Source organism: Salarias fasciatus, chromosome 11 (genome assembly GCF_902148845.1).
Source record: "Salarias fasciatus chromosome 11, fSalaFa1.1, whole genome shotgun sequence".
NCBI classification, from domain to species: domain Eukaryota; kingdom Metazoa; phylum Chordata; class Actinopteri; order Blenniiformes; family Blenniidae; genus Salarias; species Salarias fasciatus.
In genome coordinates, this window is record NC_043755.1 from 27,397,948 (window position 1) to 27,422,275 (window position 24,328).

Here is a 24,328-nt window from a genome sequence, read left to right on the forward strand (position 1 = left end):
GACAGATTTCAACTGGTGTAATGAAGAAAAACTTGACTAAATTGCTTGCTCCACCCGCCATCTGCTTTTACTGCACCTGCTCTCCATGGCCTCAGCCACTGCAGGCGTCTTGATTTTATAGAACAAACAATAAAAGACGATTGTGATCGAGTGGATAGAGAGAAGGTGTAATCCTGTGGTCTGGTCCTTCATGTCTGATTCCGATCTGGTCTTCTGTCTGACAGGTTGTTCTGAGTCTCGGGGTGGACCCTCACAGCCATGGGCCGCTGGCTGGATCTTTGAGAGGAGTCGTCCTCCCCCCCCTCCCTCTCTCCTCTCCTGTCTTCGCTGCTCAGAAGTGGAAGCTGACTCATTGGAAGCCGGGACCGAGGCGTCCTTCCGTGTATTAGCACCATGCCGGGTCTTGTCGAGGCGGTTCCTGGCCCTTGGACCCGCCCCCTGCCACTGCTGCTCTACGTTGTGCTGCTGCTGCTGAGAGGCTGGAGCCACGCCGCTCCGTCCGGCCCGGAGTCCGACTCCTGCTCCACTTTAGTCCAGAGCCGCTTTTTTGGCTCCTTCCAGTCGTCGGAAGTGTTCCCCACTGTGCCTTGCTCCTGGACCCTCCAGAACCCCGATCCTCGACGCTACACCATCTTCATCAAGGTAACCAAACCCGTGGAGGACTGCGTCCCGGCGCAGCTGCGCACGTTCCAGTACGACTCTTTCGTGGAGACGACGCGCACCTACCTAAGCATGCAGAGCTTCGACCAGGTGGTGAGGCTGTGCGACGCCTCCGCCCCGGTGGCCTTCTTGGAGGCTGGCAAGCAGTTCCTCCAGATGAGGAAGGGCCCTCCTCGGTCGGGCGCGGCGCCAGCGGGCAGCGACGGGGAGTTCAAGACGGAGTACCTGGTGGTGGGGAAGCGTAACCCCAGCATGGCGGCCTGCCAGATGCTGTGCCAGTGGCTGGAGGACTGCTTGGCCGCCAGCTCGTCCAGCAGGCCGTGCGGCATCATGCAGACGCCGTGTCTGTGCTGGGAGCCGCCGCCACAGCTCAGCGAGGGCGACGGCTGCTACCACAATGGAGTTTACCTGGAAAACTGTTTGCCCAGCCTGAAAGAGACGGGAAAGCCTGGGCAGAAAGCCGGTGAGTCCAAACATCTCTATCAGTCAGCCTCACTGTGGATGTATCGGCTGCACTGCTTCTTCAAACAAACACAAACAACCATTCTTTGTCCTTCTCTGTGAATCACTGGGCGACTTGATTTAGAACTAAAAGCAGAATAGGCTGATTGATTTTGACCTCAAAAGGTCAGCCCGGCGTTCAGCATGCTCTCAGCACAGTGGCAGAGAAATGGCATCTTCAGAAGCAATCAAGCCGGGGAATGTGTATGATTGGTGAAAAGTGAGGACAATTGTGTGACATTGGCTTAAAAGCCAGTGGAGTGCTTCTGCTGGGGAGAGGGCCACGAGGCAAATGGAAGGTTTAGGATTTCATCCGATCGAAGCCGGCTCTGCGACCTTACAAGGTCGGCGGCTCACTGGGTATCACCGCGGTCCAGGAGAGACACTCGATCGGCCTCAGGGAGGCTTGTGGAAGCAGATGAGAATGGAAGCTCGTACCGGACCGCGGTGGGGGCCGGCAGAGATGTAATTAGAGAGGAATAAGGAAGACAGAGGAAAAGGCTGAAATGTGAAGGGCCGAGGGCCGTGGCTGCTCGTCTAATTGTCTGCTGCTTGATCCCGGCTCCCTGCCGTCCCTCCGCTGACAGGATGTGGCCTGACATCTCTATCCTGGCTTGGTCAGGACCGTGGCCGCAGGGACGGAACATTTCTCAGCTCCCCTCACCCCCCCTAACCTTTCCACCATCTATCGCTCCCTCCTTCCTCCCTTCTCTCCGCCGCCCTCCCTGTGGTCTTCTTCCCCCCATCCCCCCCCTCCGATGAGCCGCCGCCGCCGCCGCCGCCTCCCCAGGCTGGCAGTGGGCTGATACTGAGCCAGTCGTGGGAAGCCAGCCGAGCGGAGGAGATGTTTCAGAGGGTATCTCCGGCGCGATCCTCCTCCCGCCCCCCCGGCTCATCTCCCATCGCTGCCCCGGCCTCCTCCTCACCATTAGTTATCACACTTATATAATCCCACGTCGCTGCTTGGCGGCGGGGCGTGGGCTGCGTGCGCCTTCAGGTGTGAGAAGTATAAAAAGAAATCCACCCTCCACTGTTCGTTTAGGTGGAGATTAAAGGAGGGTGGCTTTTCTCCTTCTGCACACATCCACAGAGCTTCCTCCTCTTCCTCTTCTTCCTCTTGTGAGGTTGAGAGTGCAGGCGCCGCTCCGAGGCCATGATGAGCGGGAATGGAGGAGGCGAGCAGCGGTGAATATTTGGCGAAATGGATGAGTGGATGCTGTGAATTGGTGGATGAAGACAAAGGGAGACTGGGGAAGCGTAATGGATTCTGTGTGGAAATAGGTCGGCGAGCCGAGCGGTTATGGCCCGCTGTGCGATAAAGAGGGGATTCAGACAGGTGATCGTTGTGAGTGATGAATGAAAGAGAGACACTGATACAGAGAGAGCGAGAGGGCGAGGGAGAGGAGGATGAGGAGCAGCGTGGATGTGGAGAGGGGGAGTTGTCGGAGGCTGATGAAGATAGATGTCTGTTGTTTGGGTCAAGCGATGCGCAGCCGGCCCGGTGTGGTGCGAGGACCTTTAGCAGGCTGAGGACCAAGCAGCCCAGCGGCAGATGGAGGGGTGAGGCCTCCGTCACCCTCAGCAGCACTCCGCCTCCTATTAGTACTTCCTGGAGCTTTGCTCCGTCCTCCTTTGGCCCTTTGTACTCCACCACTCTAAAGGAACTTTGAATCAAGAAAACGGACAAAAGTGAAGTGCTTCCACAGTGAAGGTAGATAAAGCCTCTCTGGTGCTTCCTGGTTCCGTTTCACTTCAGCCTGACTATCAGCCGAGCGGCCGTACCTGACACGGCATCATTTAGCTTCAGCGCTAATGCTCAGCGCCGCTGCAGGGTGTAGCCTGCCTGTTACCATGGCGAGGGAGGAGGTTAAAGGTGGAGAGGTCCGGCTGGGGGATTTGCTCTCGTGAACAAAGGTGATTAATGATCGAGTTGACATTGAAATGAAGGTGAGGCTGCTGCACAGCGCAGGTCGCCGCATGAAGCCTGGAACCGCCTGAACGAGTGGAGGGGCCAGCTCCCATCCAGCAGCTAGAGAGGGGGGTTAATTTCTGACACGCTTGAGTTATTTGCCATCTTGTTATTTAGAACATAGAACATAGAACATAGAACATAATTGGCATGTCTTTGATTTTTAGCTCTTATTAAACAGTTATTAAATCTGATCCAGAATGAAACATGTCAGTCGCTCAGGTCAGACATTTGCTTCATCTCCAGCTGAAGCGGCTGGACAGTGTTTGGACTTAATATGAGCACCGTCGAGTCCCGCTGGATTCTGAGAAACCAGCCCCCCTTCCCCGAGCTGCGGTTCTCAGACCGACCCACCCGGCCGCTGCTAAGTTTTCATTTGACTCGTTACAACTTAAACTGACCAGAAAAATGGTCATCAGCTCTTCCAAGTGTTCTCTTCGTTCTCATTTGACCGGTGAGGGGTGGGTCGGGTGTTTCGGGCTTCGCTGGAGAAGCTGTCACAGCTTTTAGAATCTGTCTGCGAGTTTCTCTGAGACAACTTCTGCAGCAGCCTCAGCGTGTTCCAACTGTAGCAGCCCAGGGATCCAAGCAAACGCACGTGACCTCAAAACAAAACCACGGCTGGTCGTCCTGGACGCTGCTGTGAGACCTGGATCTGGAGAAACGTGAGACAGAGCGATGGCGTGCGAGCAGCAGGAGAGACGTTATGTTTACAAAGGTCAGTCTTGTCACAGACTGATTGCAGCCGAGGCTTCCCAGCGTCCTCTCTGCTCCCGCCTCGCTAATGATTCATTGATAAACCATTAATTACTGTTTGCCTCTGAGGAAACTATTAAGTGACGGTGTGCGGGGGAGGAGGGGGTCTTCACGTGTGTGTGTGTGTGTGTGTGTGTGTGTGCGTGCGTGCGTGTGTGTGTGTGTGTCTGCGTGTGTGTGTGTGTGAGCTATAGGATCAGACTGCTGTATTGACTTGCAGATGAATTAGCTCAGGTTCACCTCTCTGATATGATGGATGGAGCTCCAGCTCCAGTCAGAATCTCTGTTCTACCCCGAAACGCCGCGGCTGACCTTGGAGACGATCCGGCCGCTCCGCTCCGCTCCAGTGTTTGTGTCCACTCTGAAGTCCGTGCTGTAAAGCATGTTTAATTCTTGAGAGATGAATTGTGTGTGTGTGAACGTGGCTGTGCCGCTAATGAGCGTGAGTCCAGGCTTCCAGCCATCTCCGGCTCGCGGTGTGACGCCGGCGCCGCTGTGTGATAAATCTTTAACCTTTAAGATGAGCCGACTGGTGATTTCAGGGCTATTTTTGGAGCATTCTGACATTCAGATGGTCAAAGTAAAAGGTTCAGGGACAGAATATTGGGTGCAGAAACATTCTTCATGAAAGTCCATGTTTTGGTGGCACTCCTGTGCGTAGGTGAGAGTGTGTGTGTGTGTGTGTGTGTGTGTGTGTGTGTGTGTGGTCGGGGTGTGAGTGTGTGACGATGTGTGGCACGGAGCAGAAGAGGATTCATTTGTCGTCCCTCGGAGGACAGCAGGCGGCAGTGAGTGATTAAAGGATGGCTCAGAGTGATGTGAGGAGATGAGAAAGCACATGACTCAGTTCGAACAAAAGACTCCAAAGAAAAGAGGCAGAAGTGAAGGACGGACACCCCAACCGCCGTCCTCTGGGCCCTGACCTTGGTGGCACATTGTGCACTCTCAGTTCCATCTGTTGAAGTGTGAAATATTTAATAAAGCAGAAAGCATGAAAAGTACCAAACAAGGACAGAGTGAGACGGTGTGAAGGTTCAGCCAGGCCGCCGGAGCAGCAGGGGGCGCTCCAGCCTCGGGACCGGCACAGCAGCCGCCGCTGGAACAGGACTGGAAGCCCCACGGAATGAAACCCGACCCGCAGACTCTGTCCGGCCAGCCACCAATCAGAGCACGAGCTCCTGGACTGACCAGCAGGAAGACGTTCAGCTCACCAGTCCTTCTCTGGTCTCCAGTAGACCGCAGGCCGGTCACGCTGCAGGGCCCAGTCTCCGTCCGGAGGTCCAGAGAGTGAACATGTTCATCATCAGTGATCAGAAACCCTGCAGTGAGAATGAATCGACGCTGGAGCCTGTTCGCCTCACTGTGCCGGGAGTTACAGACGCCTCGATGAAGGCGATGTCGGTGTTTCTGAGCCGACCCGTCAGGCGCTGGCCTGTCTGATTCCACTCTTTTTTTTTGGCCGTTCCAGTTTTCTCAAGGCTTTCAGACAGGCTGAAATTACTGTATTACACTCATCATACTGCTAGTGGTGTGTGTGTGTGTGTGTGTGTGTGTGTGTGTGTGTGTGTGTGTGTGTCTGAGTGCGCTTTCACATAAAATTAGATGACTTGTTTGGGGGAAACACTGAACCTCCACAGAAACAGAAAAACGTGAATTGACTGAGGTTAATCCTGAGTGCTTCACCGTGAAGCTGCAGTGTGTGTGTGTGTGTGTGTGTGTGTGTGTGTGTGTGTGTGTGTGTGTGTGTGGGTGTGTGTCCGTTTAGCTCGTTTGCCTTCATAAATATGCAGTATTGCGCCTGCAGCGGGACGTGCAGACTCCTGGATGGAGGCAGCGCTAATAGACTCATTAGTGTTATTTACCAGGCCTGGAAGCAGCGCGCTCCTTCAGGATGGCTCCTGTATTTAAAGCCTTTGACAGGGAACGTGCACGTCAGCTCTCTTCCTCTGCCGTGACTGTGATCAGAAGCATGTTTCAGTCCATCGTACCTGACTTTCTTTAGGAAGGTTACTTTTCTTCGGTCAGAAAGCGAGCGCTCAGCCATCACGCTCACATTGACCAGCAGCTCATGAATCGGTCTGGTCCAGGTCTGCAGACTCCGCCCTCCTCTCAGGAGCTCCTCTGCATTACTGATGCAAGGAGAGGAACTAATTAAACTGCTTTGTTTCTCCACAACACTCCTTTGATCAACGTGAACTTCCTCTCCATGCTGTCCAAACCGACAGGTTTCCCTGATCACCCTGACCGAGGTGTCTCGCCATGAAACACGCTTCCTAATCAGTATTCATGGAAATGTGTTTACTGCCCTCAAACATTAAGTCCACAAATGGGAAGAAAACAACATCTGAAGTTTCCTGTCGATCCTGTTGACTTGGTCAGCTGATGACAACACTTCCTGTTGGTGTGTGAGCATTTCAACTGTAACAATCTGTCCTCCAAGCTTCGTCCAGCCTCAGCGAGACAGGAAATGAGACCTGCTCACACACTCCAGGAAACACTGCAATCCACATCCACGGTTTCATTCTTCCACTCATCACCTGGTCAGTAGGGCCTTCACCGAGCCGGCCATTGAAGAAACACAACAGAATGTGGTTTTGAAACTAACACAATTGCCCCCTGCTGGAATTTCCCCAGAATTACAGCTTTTTTGCAGTTCCGCATTATGGTCATGTTTTATGAGCGGAGGCTGGCGCCCGGTCAGAGCAGGATCCAACCTGTGACCCACAGATGAAGAAGACGGGGATTAGTTCAGTGTGTTTAACATCCTGAAGTCTCTGCGCTGGATTTTTTGGCACTTGTTTTCAGTTAATAGCCAGAAAAATCCTTCCACTTTTCCCTTTTGAGCAGTGAGAGAACTGTGTGAAGTGGAAACGGCAGAAAGCCGTGAGAGGCATCAATTCCGCCGCTCTGATCACAGCCTGATCGCTGCTGTCCCACCAGCTGATTGTGACGGACAGCGAAAGAAATAATAAAGGACCAGCCTCTTTAAAAGCGCGAGATGAAACACTCTGAAACCCTCCTGACTTGCACTTTTCCTCTGCTCGCTGGCAGCTGAGGAAGATGAATGCGAGTGTGTCTCCCTGCAAGCTTCTGCGCAGCTCCAGCACATCGGAGCTAAACGGAGGGATTTCCAGCCCGCCTCCATCAGGAGCGCCGAGGAATCCTGAAGCAAGGCTAATGCATTAACTCCTCTGCACACACACGCGCACACACACACACACACACACACACACACAATCAGCTCTATCTGCTCCCGCAGCCAGCCTCCCACATTCAGTCATGAGGGAAAAGTGCGTGGTTGCACCAGAGTATGAGACATTTTTTCAATGCGACATTTCACTTGCTGTGTGTGTGTGTGTGTGTGTGTGTGTGTGTGTGTGTGTGTGTGTGTGTGTGTGTGTGTGTGTGTGTGTGTGTGTGTGTGCGTGTGTGTGTGTGCGTGTGTGTGTGTGTGTGTGTGTGTGTGTGTGTTCACTCCAGGAGGGACCGTGTGGGTAAGGATAAAGTGAGGAGAGATGGCAGAAAATGGCAGTGTGTTGGTGTCCAGGTCTGTTGCAGGTCTTCAGAGAGAGACAGGGTCACAACAGTCTGAAAGAGCACAAAGCCGAGTATTCATGTCAACATCCTCATCTTCGTAATGATGATGATATCAAATTAGTGAGGAATTGTGGTTATTACTGCAATTTGAGCAGTTATCAGTGACGGAGCTGGGGCGCTGCAGTTGAAAGGTGACCTGATATATTCAAACAGGCGTGAGGTGGATGGCTGGAAATGAATTCCACTCTGGGTTTAGCGGTCAGAGGTGTCCAAAGGTGGAGCAGGGTGGAGTGTGGGGCTCATTATGACCTGACTGCAGTGGATATGATCAGTGTCAGTTAATAGGATGACATCCAGCCGCCCTGATGGATCCAGCTGCCGTGATGGATCCAGCTGCCCTGATGGATCCAGCTGCCGTGATGGATCCAGCTGCCCTGATGGATCCAGCTGCCCTGATGGATCCAGCCGCCATGATGGATCCAGCTGCCCTGATGGATCCAGCTGCCCTGATGGATCCAGCCGCCATGATGGATCCAGCTGCCGTGATGGATCCAGCTGCCGTGATGGATCCAGCTGCCCTGATGGATCCAGCCGCCGTGATGGATCCAGCTGCCGTGATGGATCCAGCTGCCGTGATGGATCCAGCTGCTGTGATGGATCCAGCCGCCCTGATGGATCCAGCTGCCGTGTGGAATCCAGCTGCCGTGTGGGATCCAGCTGTGTGGACATAATGAGAGGATCCAGTTTTACATCACTCTGAAATGTGTGCTGAAGTTTCTGCAGAAATCCACCCATCCAGATGGTGTTTGTGGCGTCTTTGTGCTGTTGTCGCTGCAGGATTTCACTTCTGAGCGTCCTCCTCCTCGACAGATGCACATTAAGCCTGGAGGTCAGGGGCCATCCTCTGAATTCAAGATAAAATGTGACTTTTCAGATGTGATATCAGCTCTTCCACTACCAAAGCTCTCATTCCTCAGTGAACAAAAGGTCCATGGAATGAATGTGATGCCTGTGTCTTGCTGCATTTGCATCAAAAGCTTTACTTTGAGGAAAAGAAACTGATTCAGATTATAAAGGTACGAACTCCAACAACAAAAAATCCACCCGAACAGAAACTGACGGAGGATATTAAAGAAAGTACTTCAGTCTGATTGACAAAGCTGATTCAGGAACAATGAAGATATGGAGTTCCTGACAACACGTCTGTATTCAGTCATGTTTAACAGAGCAAGAGAGGAAGATGGGACCTCTGGATGAATCCGGTGATTCTCAAGCTGTGGTGCTGGTAGACCTGATGGTGCTCCAGCTCCCACTGCTGGTGCTGGTCTGAGGCTGGTCTGAGGCTATGGAGAGGAGAACAAGCGGAGACAGAAGTCGCGGTATTCAGACGAGGTGTGACTCTCTGGTTGTGATCCAGTGAAGTGATTCCTCGGAGGCCGGTAGAGCAGAGCCGGTCGCAGTGGAGGGAGGTCTGAGGAGCGGGACTTACCGGGGCCGAGGCCGTCTTCTGAGAGCCGGGTTGCAGGTACTGAGCGGACAGCTGAGGGGGGCCGGCTGAAAACAGTGGAGGAAAACAGAGTTCACAAACGGACTGAGGTGTGTGCTCCCATCCAGCGTGGAGCAGAGCCTGAGGCGGAGCTGAGGCGGAGTCTGAGGCGGACTCTGAGGCGGAGCCTGAAGCGGAGCCTGAGGCAGAGTCTGAGTCTGAGGCGGAGCCTGAGGCGGAGTCTGAGGCGGACTCTGAGGCCTGGCACACAGAGGAAACCGTCTCCATCCGGGACCTGGGGGAACCCGAACCCCCGACCGGCAGTCGGTCCCTCACTGCTCTGAACAGCAGAGAGGAGATCAAGAACAAACCCACAGCGCCCCGACATGGCGGCACAAGTGCAGGTCGTCTTCTTTCTAATGACTTTTATTTTGATAGGTCATCATGTCCAACAATAATTTTGCTGAAACCTTTCTTCTCATCTGAAGCAAAGAGAGAAGCAGTTATTCACCTGGAAGGGTCATAATGTTACGGCTGGTCATTCTGCCCGATGTGTGGTTTGAGTATCGGAGGATAAAGGAGGATGGGGAGAGCTTTCAGAGGCCACTGGCAGCAGGGCTTCAGAGTGGGACTTCTGGACATTCTCACTGATGGACGTGTCCGTCATGGATGGCTCATGTGTCCCTCAGCCCCCGTCCGCTGTCCTGTTGTCCCGTCCCGTCCCGTCCCTGTCTGTGCTCGGCTGCAGAGACTGTCCAGCTGACGTCAAAACCCCAGGAGATGGCTTTGGCTTTATTCTGACCTCTGCAGACCGGCTGCAAACCCTGAGAAAAGCAGAGAGAACGTTTGACAGCAGCTCAGCAGGTGTTCTGGCCAGACCCCCCCCCCCCCCCCCCCCCCCCCCCACAGACACTCACACACACACACACACACACACACACACACACACACACACATCACCAGCATGTTTTTCTTTGCTGATATGTTAATAAACACTAAAAATATGAAAGCAGAACGAACCCCAAACATGCAGATTGTACCTCACACTTGAGTCTTTTTCCTTCTGCGATTCAGGTTTTTGGCAGTTAATGTCTGCTCTGAAAACAGCAACACTAAATTTAAAGCACGGTTTAATAAGAACACACAGTGTGTGGGAGGTCATATTAATGTGACTCAGCAGTGATGGATCTAATTCAGCTGAGAACACAATGGAAGAGAAAAGCTGCTCTGAAAAGGTTTGGATGAAGTGCAAAATGGAAGTAAAGACAGAATGCAATAATTTGGTCTTCAAAAGTGAAAACAGGTTTACCAGTCAACAGGTCATTCGCTTCTCTGCGCTGAAAAGAGCATGTGAGAGAGGAAGAGTGGAGGCATTTCAGAAGATGTTGCTCCACTCTGAGAGGCTCCACAGGGAGCCAGAGGCTTCATCCTGCACCAGGTCAAACCTCCACCACGTCAAACCTCCATCAGGTCAAACCTCCACCAGGTCAAACCTCCACCAGGTCAAACCTCATCAGGTCAAACCTCCACCAGGTCAAGCCTCATCAGGTCAAACCTCATCAGGTCAAACCTCCACCAGGTCAAGCCTCATCAGGTCAAACCTCCACCAGGTCAAACCTCATCAGGTCAAACCTCCACCAGGTCAAGCCTCATCAGGTCAAACCTCCACCAGGTCAAACCTCATCAGGTCAAACCTCCACCAGGTCAAGCCTCATCAGGTCAAACCTCCACCAGGTCAAACCTCATCAGGTCAAACCTCCACCAGGTCAAGCCTCATCAGGTCAAACCTCCATCAGGTCAAACCTCATCAGGTCATACCTCCATCAGGTCAAACCTCCACCAGGTCAAACCTCCATCAGGTCAAACCTCCATCAGGTCAAACCTCATCAGGTCAAGCCTCCACCAGGTCAAACCTCATCAGGTCAAACCTCCACCAGGTCAAACCTCATCAGGTCAAACCTCCACCAGGTCAAACCTCATCAGGTCAAACCTCCACCAGGTCAAACCTCATCAGGTCAAACCTCCACCAGGTCAAACCTCATCAGGTCAAACCTCCACCAGGTCAAGCCTCATCAGGTCAAACCTCCATCAGGTCAAACCTCATCAGGTCATACCTCCATCAGGTCAAACCTCCACCAGGTCAAACCTCCATCAGGTCAAACCTCCATCAGGTCAAACCTCATCAGGTCAAGCCTCCACCAGGTCAAACCTCCACCAGGTCAAACCTCCATCAGGTCAAACCTCCACCAGGTCAAACCCCAACCAGGTCAAACCTCATCAGGTCAAACCTCCATCAGGTCAAACCTCCATGAGGTCAAACCTCCATCAGGTCAAACCTCCACCAGGTCAAACCTCCATCAGGTCAAACCTCCATCAGGTCAAACCTCCATGAGGTCAAACCTCATCAGGTCAAACCTCCATCAGGTCAAACCTCCATGAGGTCAAACCTCATCAGGTCAAACCTCCACCAGGTCAAACCTCCATCAGGTCAAGCCTCCACCAGGTCAAACCTCCACCAGTACAAACCTCCTTCAGTGAACCTCATGCTTCCAACACAGCGTTTTCCCGCTAAATGGAAGTCATGCAGGTCATGCTGATGTTGCCGCAGCGGTGTCGGTAGATCCAGTGAGCTGGCCTGCTTCCACTCCCCAAACCTGCACCAGCAACATGTTTCAAAAAGCAACCGACGCCATCCGTTTGTAGACATGTGTACAGAGACCTGTTGCTAGAAGAGGTTCACTCAGGTGAAGATTTTCAATTCACTTCATTTTTATGTCTCCAGCTCTGAAAACAACTCCGTCACCCGAAGCACTTAGAGAGAAAAGCCAATAATTCTGCAAGAGCAAGAGGAGGAGACGGCGGAACAGAGAGTGAACTCAGACTGCCTCAACAGGAGGAAACCTGCAGAACCAGACGTCCTGCTCCTCCAGCTGCTGCAGGACACAGTGGCACTGATACTCGTCCTCAAGGCAACCCGCCCTGCAACTTAACCAGCAACTCAACCATTAACTAGCAGCGCTCTCTCTGCTGAGACTGGTTCTGTCTGGCTTTGTTCTTGAATTTGGTGTTTTCACCTGTTGGTGAACATCATGTCGAATTCTGAAGTAATGATGTGAAAAAGAATGTATTGTTAACACAACAGGGTTGTTTTTGAAGTGGCGTCTGATTGGTGGAACATGTTAACATGCACAGCATGCATGCACGGTGCATGGTGGGTAGTAATCCCAGGGGCCGGACCGTCTGGCGTCATCCCTGCCGCCGTGGCTGCAGCCTCATTACAGAGAAGACTGCAGCGTTTGAAGTTCAGGGCTGGGCGTTGTGCTCGTCACCGTTTCCACATGCTCTCTGTCAGACCGGCGCTGACGGCCGGTGAAGGATGTCCGGCGTGGCTGCTGGCGGCGGCTCATCACCGAGCGCTCCGTCTCAGGTTCCTCCCCATGCATCTGGAGGGTTTATTAAACATTCATGCTTTAATTAAGCAATTTTACCACCGATAGTTAGTGGGTGATGATAAAAACTCTGCTCCAGGATGAGCACGGCGAGCGCTCGTGTGTGTGTGTGTGTGTGTGTGTGTGTGTGTGTGTGTGTGTGTGTGTGTGTGTGTGTGTGTGTGTGTGTCCTCTGTGAAAGGCCATTAATTTCCTGCCATATGAAGAAGTGTGGGGATTAGAGAGAAGACAAGCTGAACTTTTTTACCTCCGTCATCAGTCATGTGTGGCTGCAGGAGAACGGCAGGCTGAGGATGTTGGGAGGTGACGGGAATCCTTCTGCCTCTCTGACGGCTTGTGACGACGGCTGCTCTTCTCTCCATTTTACACCTCATCACCCTCTTTTCTTCCTCTTTGCGTCAGATTCGGGTGGCGTCGTGGAGATTTGAAACTCTCTTCCCCCTCAGAGAAATACTCTATTATTGAGAGAGTGTGTTGAGGCTTCAAAGGGTGAAATTGTGTGTGAGTTGGAAAATAGAGAATTAGAGCGTGTGTTCGTGTCTCCTTGGCTGTGAGGACATTTAATGCGAGTCGGACTGTCTCCCCGCCGTTCTTCTCATTTCATGACTGGGACAATGAAGATGAATCGCCTCAGATCTCACTGCAGCGCATGGCTTTACTGCTGCCGTGTGTGTGTGTGTGTGTGTGTGTGTGTGTGTGTGTGTGTGTGTGTGTGTGTGTGTGTGTGTGTGTGTGTGTGTGTCCTTGTTAAGAGCGGCCCATGACTCTGCAGGGCGGCTGTAAAGGCCTTTGCAGTATCAACCTGAAATGACACCCAGAGGTGACACACTGTCAGAGCACACACCCACACAGGACACAAACACACACACACACACACACACACACACACACACACATACACACACACACACACACACACACACACAGCACAAAATGAGCCGATCTTGGCCAAGGCCTGCCAGGTCCAGGAGGAGAACTCATTAGTGCAGACATGTTTCATGAACTCTTGTAAACACGCACACCCGGATGCGGACACATGCAGGCACACACACACTGTGCAGCTGGACACCTATCGTAGTGCTGCACGATTTGGGGAAAAGGTGCGATTGGCGATTAGGTGGACAATATTGCGATTGTGCTTGCGATTTAATAAAAAAAGTTGGTTCATCATGAGTCTACAGACTTGCTTGGTTATCACGGGGAATAAATCAAGGAAAAGGCAGAGATGGATTACTGAGGATTTTAATTGTGTGATAATTCTCAAAATATCCAAACTTACTGTAAACAAACAACAGTGTCCAGCACAACAGAACTGTTTTGTTTTTATCCAAAATAGCAGAATTATGCATTGTACAAGCTAAAAAGGCACATCTCTGTAAACTGAAAGCAGTGTGAAGTATCTTCTGTGTGATACACACTGGAATGATAACACAGAACTTCACCACAGAGAGGGCTGGGCGCTACCACAAAGTCTTATATCACGGTATCACGGTAAAATCAGTATAATATGGAGACGAGAGACGTGAAGCAGCTGGAACAGAATGTCAGCTGCTCTGCACGGCAGTGAGGAGACTCCTGGTCCCTCATGTTCCTCCACTGAACCAGGAGATGACAGTCAGAGCTAGTGTTCATTCACTCAGGATAATTCCTGTATTCAAAGCAAACCTCTGCTTGTCCCAGACAGTTGGAGTGGAAAACTGCGAGCAGCACAGCTCCAAAGCTTTGAATGAGTGAATAATGGAGAGAGGTGTTGGAAGCTTCCTGTCTCTGACAGATTCACAGTCTGAAGGTTCAAGGTTCAAAGTCGTCATTATTTTTCTGTAAGAAAAATCCATATAAATCCATATGAATACGCACATGGCCATAAAAACAAGTGAATAGAAATACAGAGTTGTGGATTCAAAGGGCACAGCAATACAGTCCACTAAAATGTGCAAATCTGTATTTTTGCAGCGGTAAATAAATGGTTCAGTAATAAAGGTGAGGGGCTGCATGCAGGCCGGGGCAGTCACTGTCCACACGTTCTTCTCCAGTCTCTGAAGTGTCCGTTTTGAAAACCTAGCGTCCATATCACCTTTACTGTGTCACCAGTCCCAGTGAGCTTCATGACTGCCAAGCATTCGGTACACCCTCCACTAGGACTCACTCCCCTTCAGTCTTCCCCACAAGACCCGTCAAGGTCTGGTAAGACCAGATGAGAAATGAACTGCAGACTCTGCGTACTCACCCAGAAGAGCTACAGCTGGAGGAGCTTTGCATACCCGGACATGTCCGGAGCATGACCTGAACACACCCCGTGACCCGAATGTGTCCTGACCATGACCTGGCCATGACCTAGCCATGACCTGAGCATGTCCACAAGGTGTCCTGAACATGACGTCTCATGGCTGTGCTCTGGACACGAAAGGGTTTCTTTAAAGAATTGAGACGGAGGTTCAGACCTTCATCTTTTCTCTGGTAGCCAATCAGCGGGTCTGCAGTCCCTTAGCTCCTCCTCTTGGTGGTCTACATTCCTTTAGCTCCTCCTCTCGGTGGTCTGCAGTCCCTTAGCTCCTCCTGCTGGTGGTCTGCAGTCCGTTAGCTCCTCTTGGTGGTCTGCAGCCTGTTAGCTCCTCTTGGTGGTCTGCAGTCCGTTAGCTCCTCTTGGTGGTCTGCAGCCCGTTAGCTCCTCCTCTTGGTGGTCTGCAGCCCGTTAGCTTCTCCTCTTGGTGGTCTGCAGCCCGTTAGCTCCTCCTCTTGGTGGTCTGCAGTCTGTTAGCTCCTCCTGCTGGTGGTCTGCAGCCCGTTCGCTCCTCTTGGTGGTCTGCAGCCCGTTCGCTCCTCCTCTCGGTGGTCTGCAGTCTGTTAGCTCCTCCTGCTGGTGGTCTGCAGCCCGTTCGCTCCTCTTGGTGGTCTGCAGCCCGTTAGCTCCTCCTGCTGGCAGTCTGCAGTCCGTTAGCTCCTCTTGGTGGTCTGCAGCCCGTTAGCTCCTCTTGGTGGTCTGCAGCCCGTTAGCTCCTCCTGCTGGCGGTCTGCAGCCCGTTAGCTCCTCTTGGTGGTCTGCAGCCCGTTAGCTCCTCCTCTCGGTGGTCTGCATCCTGCTTCCGGTCTTGTTGAAGAAGACTCCTTGCAGGGTCCAGGTTCTGCAGGCTCCTCCTTCCTCTGGTCCTCTGCTGTCTTGGCTGTGGTGTGTCGCAGTGCCGTCAGCTGACTGTGTTGATTTGATGCTGTATGATTAAAAACAGTGGAAAGGCTGATCTGAGAGACCGCCGGCCCGGATCCGTGTGAAACACCTCCTGACGTACGCCTGTTCCTCCCGCACATGGTAACCTGCTGCAGAACATGTTGGACACACCTGCGTCAGAGAGAGAACTCTTCTTACAGGAAGTCGGCTTTTTTAAGTCTTCTTCCATCATCATCCTCAGAAACATTACTGTAAATACTTAAGTAGTTTTTGTTGTTTATGTGTAACTCCTCGCCATATTTATTGTGTTATTGCTGTTGTGTAATTTCTTTCTCTTAATTTCCTGTTTTTATTTTATACTTGTGCCTTTTAAATCTGTCTTTTCGATGCTTGCTCCTCCACCAAAACAAATTCCTTGGCAGTACACCTGTTTCTGATCCTGCTGCTCATCAGCAGTTGTGTTTGTTTGTGTGGCAGCAGACAAGAATTACAGACATTAATAGTAATATTAGCCTCCTGACTGAATACCAGGAATATTTCAGGACGGTAACGCCAGCCAAGTCTAAATAACCAGAGAGCATAATGAGGAGAGAAAACATCATTCTTGTATTTATACGAGCCATAATGCCAGCTTGTGATCGGCTCCTCGGAGCCGCTCGTCTCTGCTCACATTTATTTACTCGTTTATTTCTCATCAAAGCATTACAGCATAATTAAACGTTTGAAAATGTGCCTTTTCACACTTTCTCATTTATGTGCCTGATAGCTTTCTTATCTGTTCATTGCTTTCATATCTGCTGGAGATTATATTTCTCAATCTAATCTCAAACAAAAATTACAATTAATTATTGGTGCATTCTGGAAAACACATTGTGTGATTGCAGCGCAGACGCCGGAGGCTGACGGAGTGAATCCGCTCCGTCTTTCCCACTTAAATCAATCCTGCTGCTCCGGATGGCAGCCGGCTCTCAGCGCGGCGTGGCAGAAAGATCACTAATGAATTATCTTTATCTGCGCTGCGGCGAGCTGCCGCTCCGGCTTTCGGTTCAGGAGATAAATGTAGTTTTTAAATAGTTTGATCGCTGAAGGTTAAAAACCTGCGTCTGGAACGGAACTCCAGTCAGCAAACTCCTCCCAGCTGAGCTGCCAGGGACCGTCCGGGAGCCGAGGACGGGGTGTGAATGTTGACTACTAGACTCCAGTGCTGTGCCAGTTACTGAAAAATAGTAACTAAGTACAGTTATTAGTTACTTCATGAAAAAGTAACTCAGTTACTTAAACCAAAAAGTAATGCGTTACTGAAAAAGTAACTTAGTACTTTTAAACGTTTTTCCAGTGCTCTCAATAAATAAAGGTTGACTGATTGAACTCCCTGTTTTCCCTTGTTTCAGTCTGGACTGATGTTATGTTACAAACCGACCACTTTAGTTCATCTGCTCCACATCACTGAATCTAACCACTAACTGGCCATGGAATACTATCCACTGTGCACCAACACAAACGCCAAAGTATTTGTTCACTGCCTCTTTATTTTATTCAACAACAGCCTGCAAACAATTAAAGTGGCTTAAAGCTGCTGTAGGCAGGATTTTGCTAGTCAGTGCTAATTTTTCTGTGTTTTCTTTGGATTAAATGTTAGAGTATCCATTGATAATCCTTTAGGAGTGTAGCATAACTGCATTACCGCGAGGGCGCAGCGTTTCCATCTGTCTCTGTTCTGAGCTGAAAAGGAATCTCGACAGCTCCAGGTATCTTTGACCAATCAGAAGAGCCCCTGAGGCTCTAACCGTGATTGGTCGAGGGGCTTAACTTGCATAAGGGCGTGATGTCAGAGAAAACAGGACAGGATTGGCTGTGCTGGGTTTCAAATCACCATCTTAGATGGGTCAAATCGCCATCTTGCTTAGGTAGACCTAAGCAAGATGGCGGAGATGTGGAATCCTGCCTACAGCACCTTTAAAGCAAACATAGACATTGTGATACAATCATTCAGAATCAAGTTGGACAAATTAACGAGTTTTCACTCAGCACTAAGAACCTCTGTTAAAGACAATGAATGAAATATGAAATGCATCCTCATGCACAACACCACATGCAGGGAGGACAGAAACCTCCCGTAGAGCAGAAGGGCAAAAGCTCGCTTGATCTTGATTTTCAGTATGAGTACAGACCGTGAAAGCGGGGCCTCACGATCCTTCTGACTTTTTGGGTTTTAAGCAGGAGGTGTCAGAAAAGTTACCACCGGGATAACTGGCTTGTGGCGGCCAAGTGTTCATAGCGACGTCGCTTTTTGATCCTTCGATGTGGGCTCTTCCTGTCATTGTGAAGCAGAATTCTCCAAGCGTTGGATTGTTCACCCACTAATAGGGAACGTGAGCTGGGATTAGACCGTCGTGAGACAGGTTAGTTTTACCCTGCTGATGATGTGTTGTTGCAATAGTAATTCTGCTAAAATAAGCCAATTAGCTATATCACAGGGAAACAACAAAATCCCCTTTGCAACATGTAAACAATAATAAATGCAAAATGCACATCAAGAAAAAAACAATGTGCAATGTGCTGTAGAAACGCACATTGAAGATAAATTTCCATGTTTCAGAATAAAAACAATTACCAAATATCATAGAAATACTAACTATTATCCATTCTCGTGCGTCTCGCTCTGCAGCGCCCCCAGTGCGTCTTAGATACAAGATGGCGGCGGCGCTCCTGCAGTTATGCTTAAAGATGTCTCCCAGCTGGATGATGCCTCGGTCACGTGTAACATGTTGTTCAAAAGCTTGTGAGACGTAGAACGTCAGCAAACTTTATTTAAACTCCCAAAATTAACGACAAGCCCACAAGATGGCGACAAGGGGCAGCACATGCAGTCTGGTGACTACTCCAGAGGATTGTGAGGTTAGTTCTGGTCAGAGGAGCGCGGATAGATGGAAAATAACCACAAAACGGTGAGGAAATAAAACATGTTGTGTTTGGAGTGAACAGCTTTGAGGTTTGGTGAAGAAGTGTGTGAGAAACATGATCTGAGGTGCTGCTGTGAGATGTGAAGCTGGGTTCTGGGTGTGTTTTGCGCTGGCGGGAGGCGGTCGGCTCAGAATATTCTGCTGCTGTCTCTTAAAGTTCAGCTTTTCTAGTTTCATATGAGACCCAGCATGTCGGGCGGAGCAGACGGATCTGACGTCGTGTAGCGTTCTGTGTCTGGAGTTGGGGGAGGGGGGCGTGTCGAATCGTTGCATCTGGATTTTAAAGTTGTTGTAAAACAAACACTCGGTGGTCAAAGTGCAGCTGGAGCCTCAGGTAGTGAGATCAAGGCTTCTGGTTTGAGACACATTGAAAGAAATCATCCTCACAGCATTTTAGTCTCTTTTTACCCACAGTGAAGTGGAGCAGGCAGCTGCTGGACCCGGTACAGGGTCCGTCGGGCCAAACAGGTTCAATAATGGAATTAAATTAAATCACAGTCAAAGTAGTATTGCTATATGGAATAGATTGTTTCATTTTTACTGAAAATCCCTTGCAAGAATGTTCCCGGCGTCACACACGCAATAATGCGTGAAATAATGTGAATTTCTCCACGATGGAAACTCTTCTTCTCTGCCGTCTTGTTGCTCATCAGACCAGAGTGGTCGAGAGGCACTGACCTGAGGACCAGGAGAGAGAGCGCCAAATGCTTTGTTGTCAATTCAGTGAAACTTTATTGATGTTGGAATGTTACAGGACTGTGTGCCGTTGTCATGGAAACGTTTTATGAAAGCTCACCAAAAGGAACGGAGTAACGCAACGTTTGGTAACGGAAACGGAGTTACTGAATTAAAAAAGAACGCGTTGTGTTACTCGTTACTGAAAAAAGTAACGCTGTGTTACTACCCAACACTGCTGAACACAGACACACACACACACACACACACACACACACACACACACACACACACACACACAAGCGACCACATGCACACAACAGACCAAACTCCCTGGCAGTCTGCACTGTGCTGTATGTTGTTCACCCCCGTCCTGCTGACTCGGTGGACGTGTGGACGTGTGGACATGTGGACATGTGGACGTGTGGACATGTGGACATGTGGACGTGTGGACATGTGGACATGTGGACGTGTGGACATGTGGACGTGTGGACATGTGGACGTGTGGCTGCAGCTCGTCCTCTCATGTCAGTACAAACTCAGTCTGAGGCTGTTTTCTCCACCGCCGCTCAGAAATTCTGCTTCCCAATAAAACAGAGCACCAGTCCTCCCAGCCCGTGTCTCAGGGTTTATTAGTTTATGTCCGTCAAAAGAAACGACTTCACTCTGGAAAAGTAAAAACAACATTTCCACCACCTCACAAACCTGACGGCAAATTCAGTCTGACAAAGCAGCCCTCCGGTTTCTGTGTCCCTTTGCTTCTTCAGATCATCTACTTTCTCTGTGTGTGTGTGTGTGTGTGTGTGTGTGTGTGTGTGTGTGTGTGTGTGTGTGTGTGTGTGTGTGTGTGTCTGTGTGTGTGTGTGGTCTAACCTGTGTCTCATCACGTGGTCCGGGGTCCAGACGCGGCCCCCAGCAGAACCAGTCTTCTGCACTCAGACAGTTTTAACAATGTACCAGAGAAAGTGAGAACGTCCAGAAAAGAAGACATCAGGAGGGACATGAAGAGACATGAAGACACAGCTCCTGGCCTCTCCTCCAGAACAGCCGTCTCTGCAGCTGAAGTCTGCTTCACATTCCTATCAAGCTGAGGTCAGAGGGAGACACACCCGCCAATGGGAAGCCAGCTTCAGCAGCATGCTGCTGATAAATGAAGTTTAATCTTTCCACGTTTTCAGATTGAATCCAGCTGCAGTACCGTCACCTACCACCGGGGGGCTGCGCTCCACAGAACCACCCACCTAATCTCAGCTCCAGTGCACACGGAACCAAACACGACATGAATGGAACTTAGAACAGATCGAAATCTGGAAGAACAGAACGGAACAACATGTAGAAGAATGGAACGGATCAGATTAGAAGAGAAGATCAGAGGAAACAGTCCAGAGGATCAGGAAACACGACAGAACACAGAAACATGAGCTGAGAGGAGAGAAGGCAGCAGAGTGCAGCTGAAATATTTCATTTAAATGTTTGTTCATCGCCGATGTAAAACAGATGTTGACTGGATGTGAAAGCTTCCTGGCTGTGCCTGGTTCTCCTGCCGCCGCCCCTCTGATGGACCAGCCCTGGACGGTCTGCAGGACGGCGCCTCCTGGCCGTCCCGATGTGGACCTGCAGGGCGGGGCGGCCCGCTGCACGCCTCTGTGCGTCCGTCTGTCATCTGCTGCCGTGGCGTGAAGTCATGAACATTTATGGTCTCATGAATAGACGATGGCTGGAGCTCGGCCGCAGAGCAAATCCCAGATGTTCTCTGTTTTTAAAGTTTCACCAGACTGCAGGTCAAGGAAGCCTGGAATGAAATGAGGGGAGGATTATTTAAAGCCAGAGGGCAGCAGAGTGGTGCAGTGTGGGAGAAATGCTGTGTAATGTTGGCGGTGGCAGTGACGGGCCGTGTGGCCGGCTCCCAGACCCAGACCCGGTCGTGGCTCAAGCAGTTGTGGGGGGGGGCTGCAGCCCTGCACAAGGACCTGGAGGGGGGCGTGCACGTGCACGTGCTGTTCAGCAGCTACTCCTCTCACACAGGTAGACTCAAACCCGAAGGCCGAATGAACTGCAGACTGTAAGAGAACAGCTTCTCTGCGTCACATCAACACCTCTGCTGCCTGAAGGCACAACGGCAGACTGACCATCGCTGCACTGGCCGTTAGTCCTTCCTCACATCGCGCTCCTCGTTATTTAATGTAGGGCTGACGAAAGACCACACTCAGGGCCTTTTTTCAGTTTGACAGTTGGCCTACATGACACTTTATTTTGAAAGAAAATCCAACACGTGCCAAAAGGACTGTGTGTTTGATTCCCTGGTCAGAAATCAGCGGCTGCAGGAAGTCGCCTTGCTGACATTTCAACGCTGACTTCAAAGTCGACGTCAGAACTGAAGGTTGCCTGAGGAGGCTTGACGGTGTGGGCTGACAGCAGCATGCAGAACTCAGCTCACAGCCTGATCAGTAATTTATACATGATGAGTTCTCTGTCACTGTGTGGTCACAGTCTTCCTCCTGTGTGTGTGTGTGTGTGTGTGTGTGTGTGTGTGTGTGTGTGTGTGTGTGTGTTTGTGTGTGTGTCAGTGTGTGTCTGTGTTTGTGTTTGTGTGTGTGTTTGTGTGTGTGTGTGTGTGTGTGTGTGTGTGTGTGTGTGTTTGTGTGTGTGTGTGTGTGTGTGTGTGTGTGTGTTTGTGTGTGTGTCAGTGTGTGTCTGTGTTTGTGTTTGTGTGTGTGTTTGTGTGTGTGTGTGTGTGTGTGTGTGTGTGTGTGTGTGTGTTTGTGTGTGTGTGTGTGTGTGTGTGTGTGTGTGTGTGTGTGTGTGTGTGTGTGTGTGTGTGTGTGTGTGTGTGTGAGACGACTGACGTCCGTCCTCAGCCAGTTTGCCGCCTCACCGTTTCTCCAAACTCCAAAGTGCTGATTTCCTTGCGTGCAGCCGGCGCCGCTGATTCCCCGCCTGCTTTTCATTTTCTGTTTGTTGCGTTATATTCCAGCCCCAGAAAGAAGATAATGGTTTATTTGAAGTATGAAAACTGAAATTGAATTCATGCACTCACAAAAGGCAGCCTTGAGTGTGTTGAGTCCTCTGAGCTGCTGCATTGATTTTCCCTCCTTTCATTCCTCCGTATCAATCTTTTCGGATAATTCCATTGTTCCAGGCCGCTGTTTACTCCAAACTGAATTAAAGGCTGAATTATAAAGCCTTTTTTTTGTTTGTTCTTTTTGATTTAGGCCTCCGAAAATGTGGATCTCTGAGTTCTCTCAGTGCTTAGCACAGGTTTTCACTTGGAAAGTCAGCCACACACACACACACACACACAGTACAGGTAGATTCTTGAGGAACTGCCGTGTCGTCTGAGATGCTGATGGCGCTGGTGGGTGTGACTTTCTGAGACGCTCCTGGTGAAGAAGCAGATCCTCGTCCCCCTATGTGACCTGGGTCTCTGCAGACGCCTGCAGCTCCAGACCCGGGTCTTCCTCCTGCTCTGTCTGCAGCTGGTCCACCTGATCCTGCATCACAGTGGGAGCCTTATTTTGAGCAATGTTTGCAGTGTTTTGCTAAATAAAACAAAGAGGAGATGATTTTTCTGACAGGACGGCGGCAGGTTTCAAAATAAAACAGTCCGGTTTCAGTGAACATCTCTAACGGACTCAGGTCATGTGGCTGTTTTCCACCCTGGTTTCCTCAAACTGACATCCTGCATCAGAAAAACTCTGATTGTTAAAGCGGTTGGAATGAAACCACGCTGGACGGCGGCGGCGCTCTGAGCCGAGCCGGGAGAATCAAACGCTCCAGCTGCAGACCCGGAGCAGGAAGTGGCTAACTGAGTCTTCCTGGAGGGCTGGTGCTCACTCACATAGACATATTAAAGAGCAGCTCCTGCATCGGCCGCTGCCACCGATGGGCGCTGTCGAGCAATGCGGCCGCCATCTTGGTCCGGTCGTCCGCCTCGCTCTGCTCCGCTGTTTGACCGGAGCGGTGACGTCTCAGCGCATTAAATGAATCATAGTTACTCAATACTACGCTTTTTTTTAATCTGCAAACGTCATTCAAAGCGACATGATAGAGGCCACAATTTTTGACGTTTTCAAATGTTTATAATGAATAAAATAATATTTTAGAAGATGCTGGCAGAGCTGTATGCCAGAGTATAATAATTAATCATGGATATATATAGGTTTAGAGCTAGGTTCCTGCTGTGTCTCAATAATTATTAATAACTGGCAGTTTTAATAGGCTAATTTAATATTTTTAAGGATTTTCTTTAGTTTAATTTTATATATCTATTTATCTATTTATATAAACATGTCAAAATATAATATACTGTCATGTAGAAGCAGACTGTTTTAAAATGAAGACAAGACAAAAAGACATAGATAGATAGATAGACAGATAGATAGATAGATAGATAGATAGATGGAGAGAGAGAGAGAGAGAGAGAGAGAGAGAGAGAGAGAGAGAGAGAGAGAATCACAATGATAAGTAATTTCTGCCCTGTAATCGACGGAGTATTTCCCTTCATCAGCGCTAACAGCCTCATTGTGAAGCTGCTGCTCTCTGGAGGAGATCTGGAAACTTGAAGACTGAGAACACACTTAAAGCAGGTTTTCCATGTTGTGTTTTTGCTTGTTTTTCCTTTTCTTTTCTTTTGTTGTTGTTTTTGCTTTTTTCTACTCATTTTATGTGTCTTTTTGTTTTTTGGGGGGTGGGGGGTGGGGGCGTGATCTGTTTGGACAGATTCTCTCTATCATGATCACTGTGAACGCTGGAATCAGTTATTTCTCTTCACCAATGGGGGAAATCTAGATATTCCTGTTCCTGTCCCTGCTGCGTCTACGTTCAGCTACTAAAGCAACTTAAAGAACAATTTAATATCTTAATATCTGACCTGATCCAAACACAATGACAGACACATGAGATACCTGGGAGTTGCTTTAGATTGTCTGTTTTCTTTTATTCTTTGTTTATCTTTTTTGTAAGATTTCTCTTTTTTTCTTTTCTTTTCTCTTTATTTTTCTTTTCCTATTTTTGTGCTGGATCTTATTTCATCTTCTTATGTACGACTTTTACATGGTCATTTCTTTTTTTTTCACTTTAAGTTTGTGCAGGAGCAGCATTTGTACAAGCTTTTTGGCTTTTTTTTTTTGTTCCCATGCACATACTCATATTGTTTTTACTATATGTGGA

The 24,328-nt window shown here is 49.9% G+C and overlaps 1 protein-coding gene across 1 annotated transcript in view; it reads left to right on the top strand.

Annotated features, from left to right (window-relative positions):
• The first annotated feature begins 393 nt into the window (after positions 1 to 393).
• LOC115397246 (adhesion G protein-coupled receptor B1-like) overlaps positions 394 to 24,328 on the top strand; it is a 114,255-nt gene continuing 90,320 nt past the window's right edge. The window contains exon 1 of the mRNA XM_030103476.1: positions 394 to 1,123. Coding sequence (XP_029959336.1) covers positions 394 to 1,123 — 730 coding nt within the window. The remainder of the gene's footprint in view (positions 1,124 to 24,328) is intronic.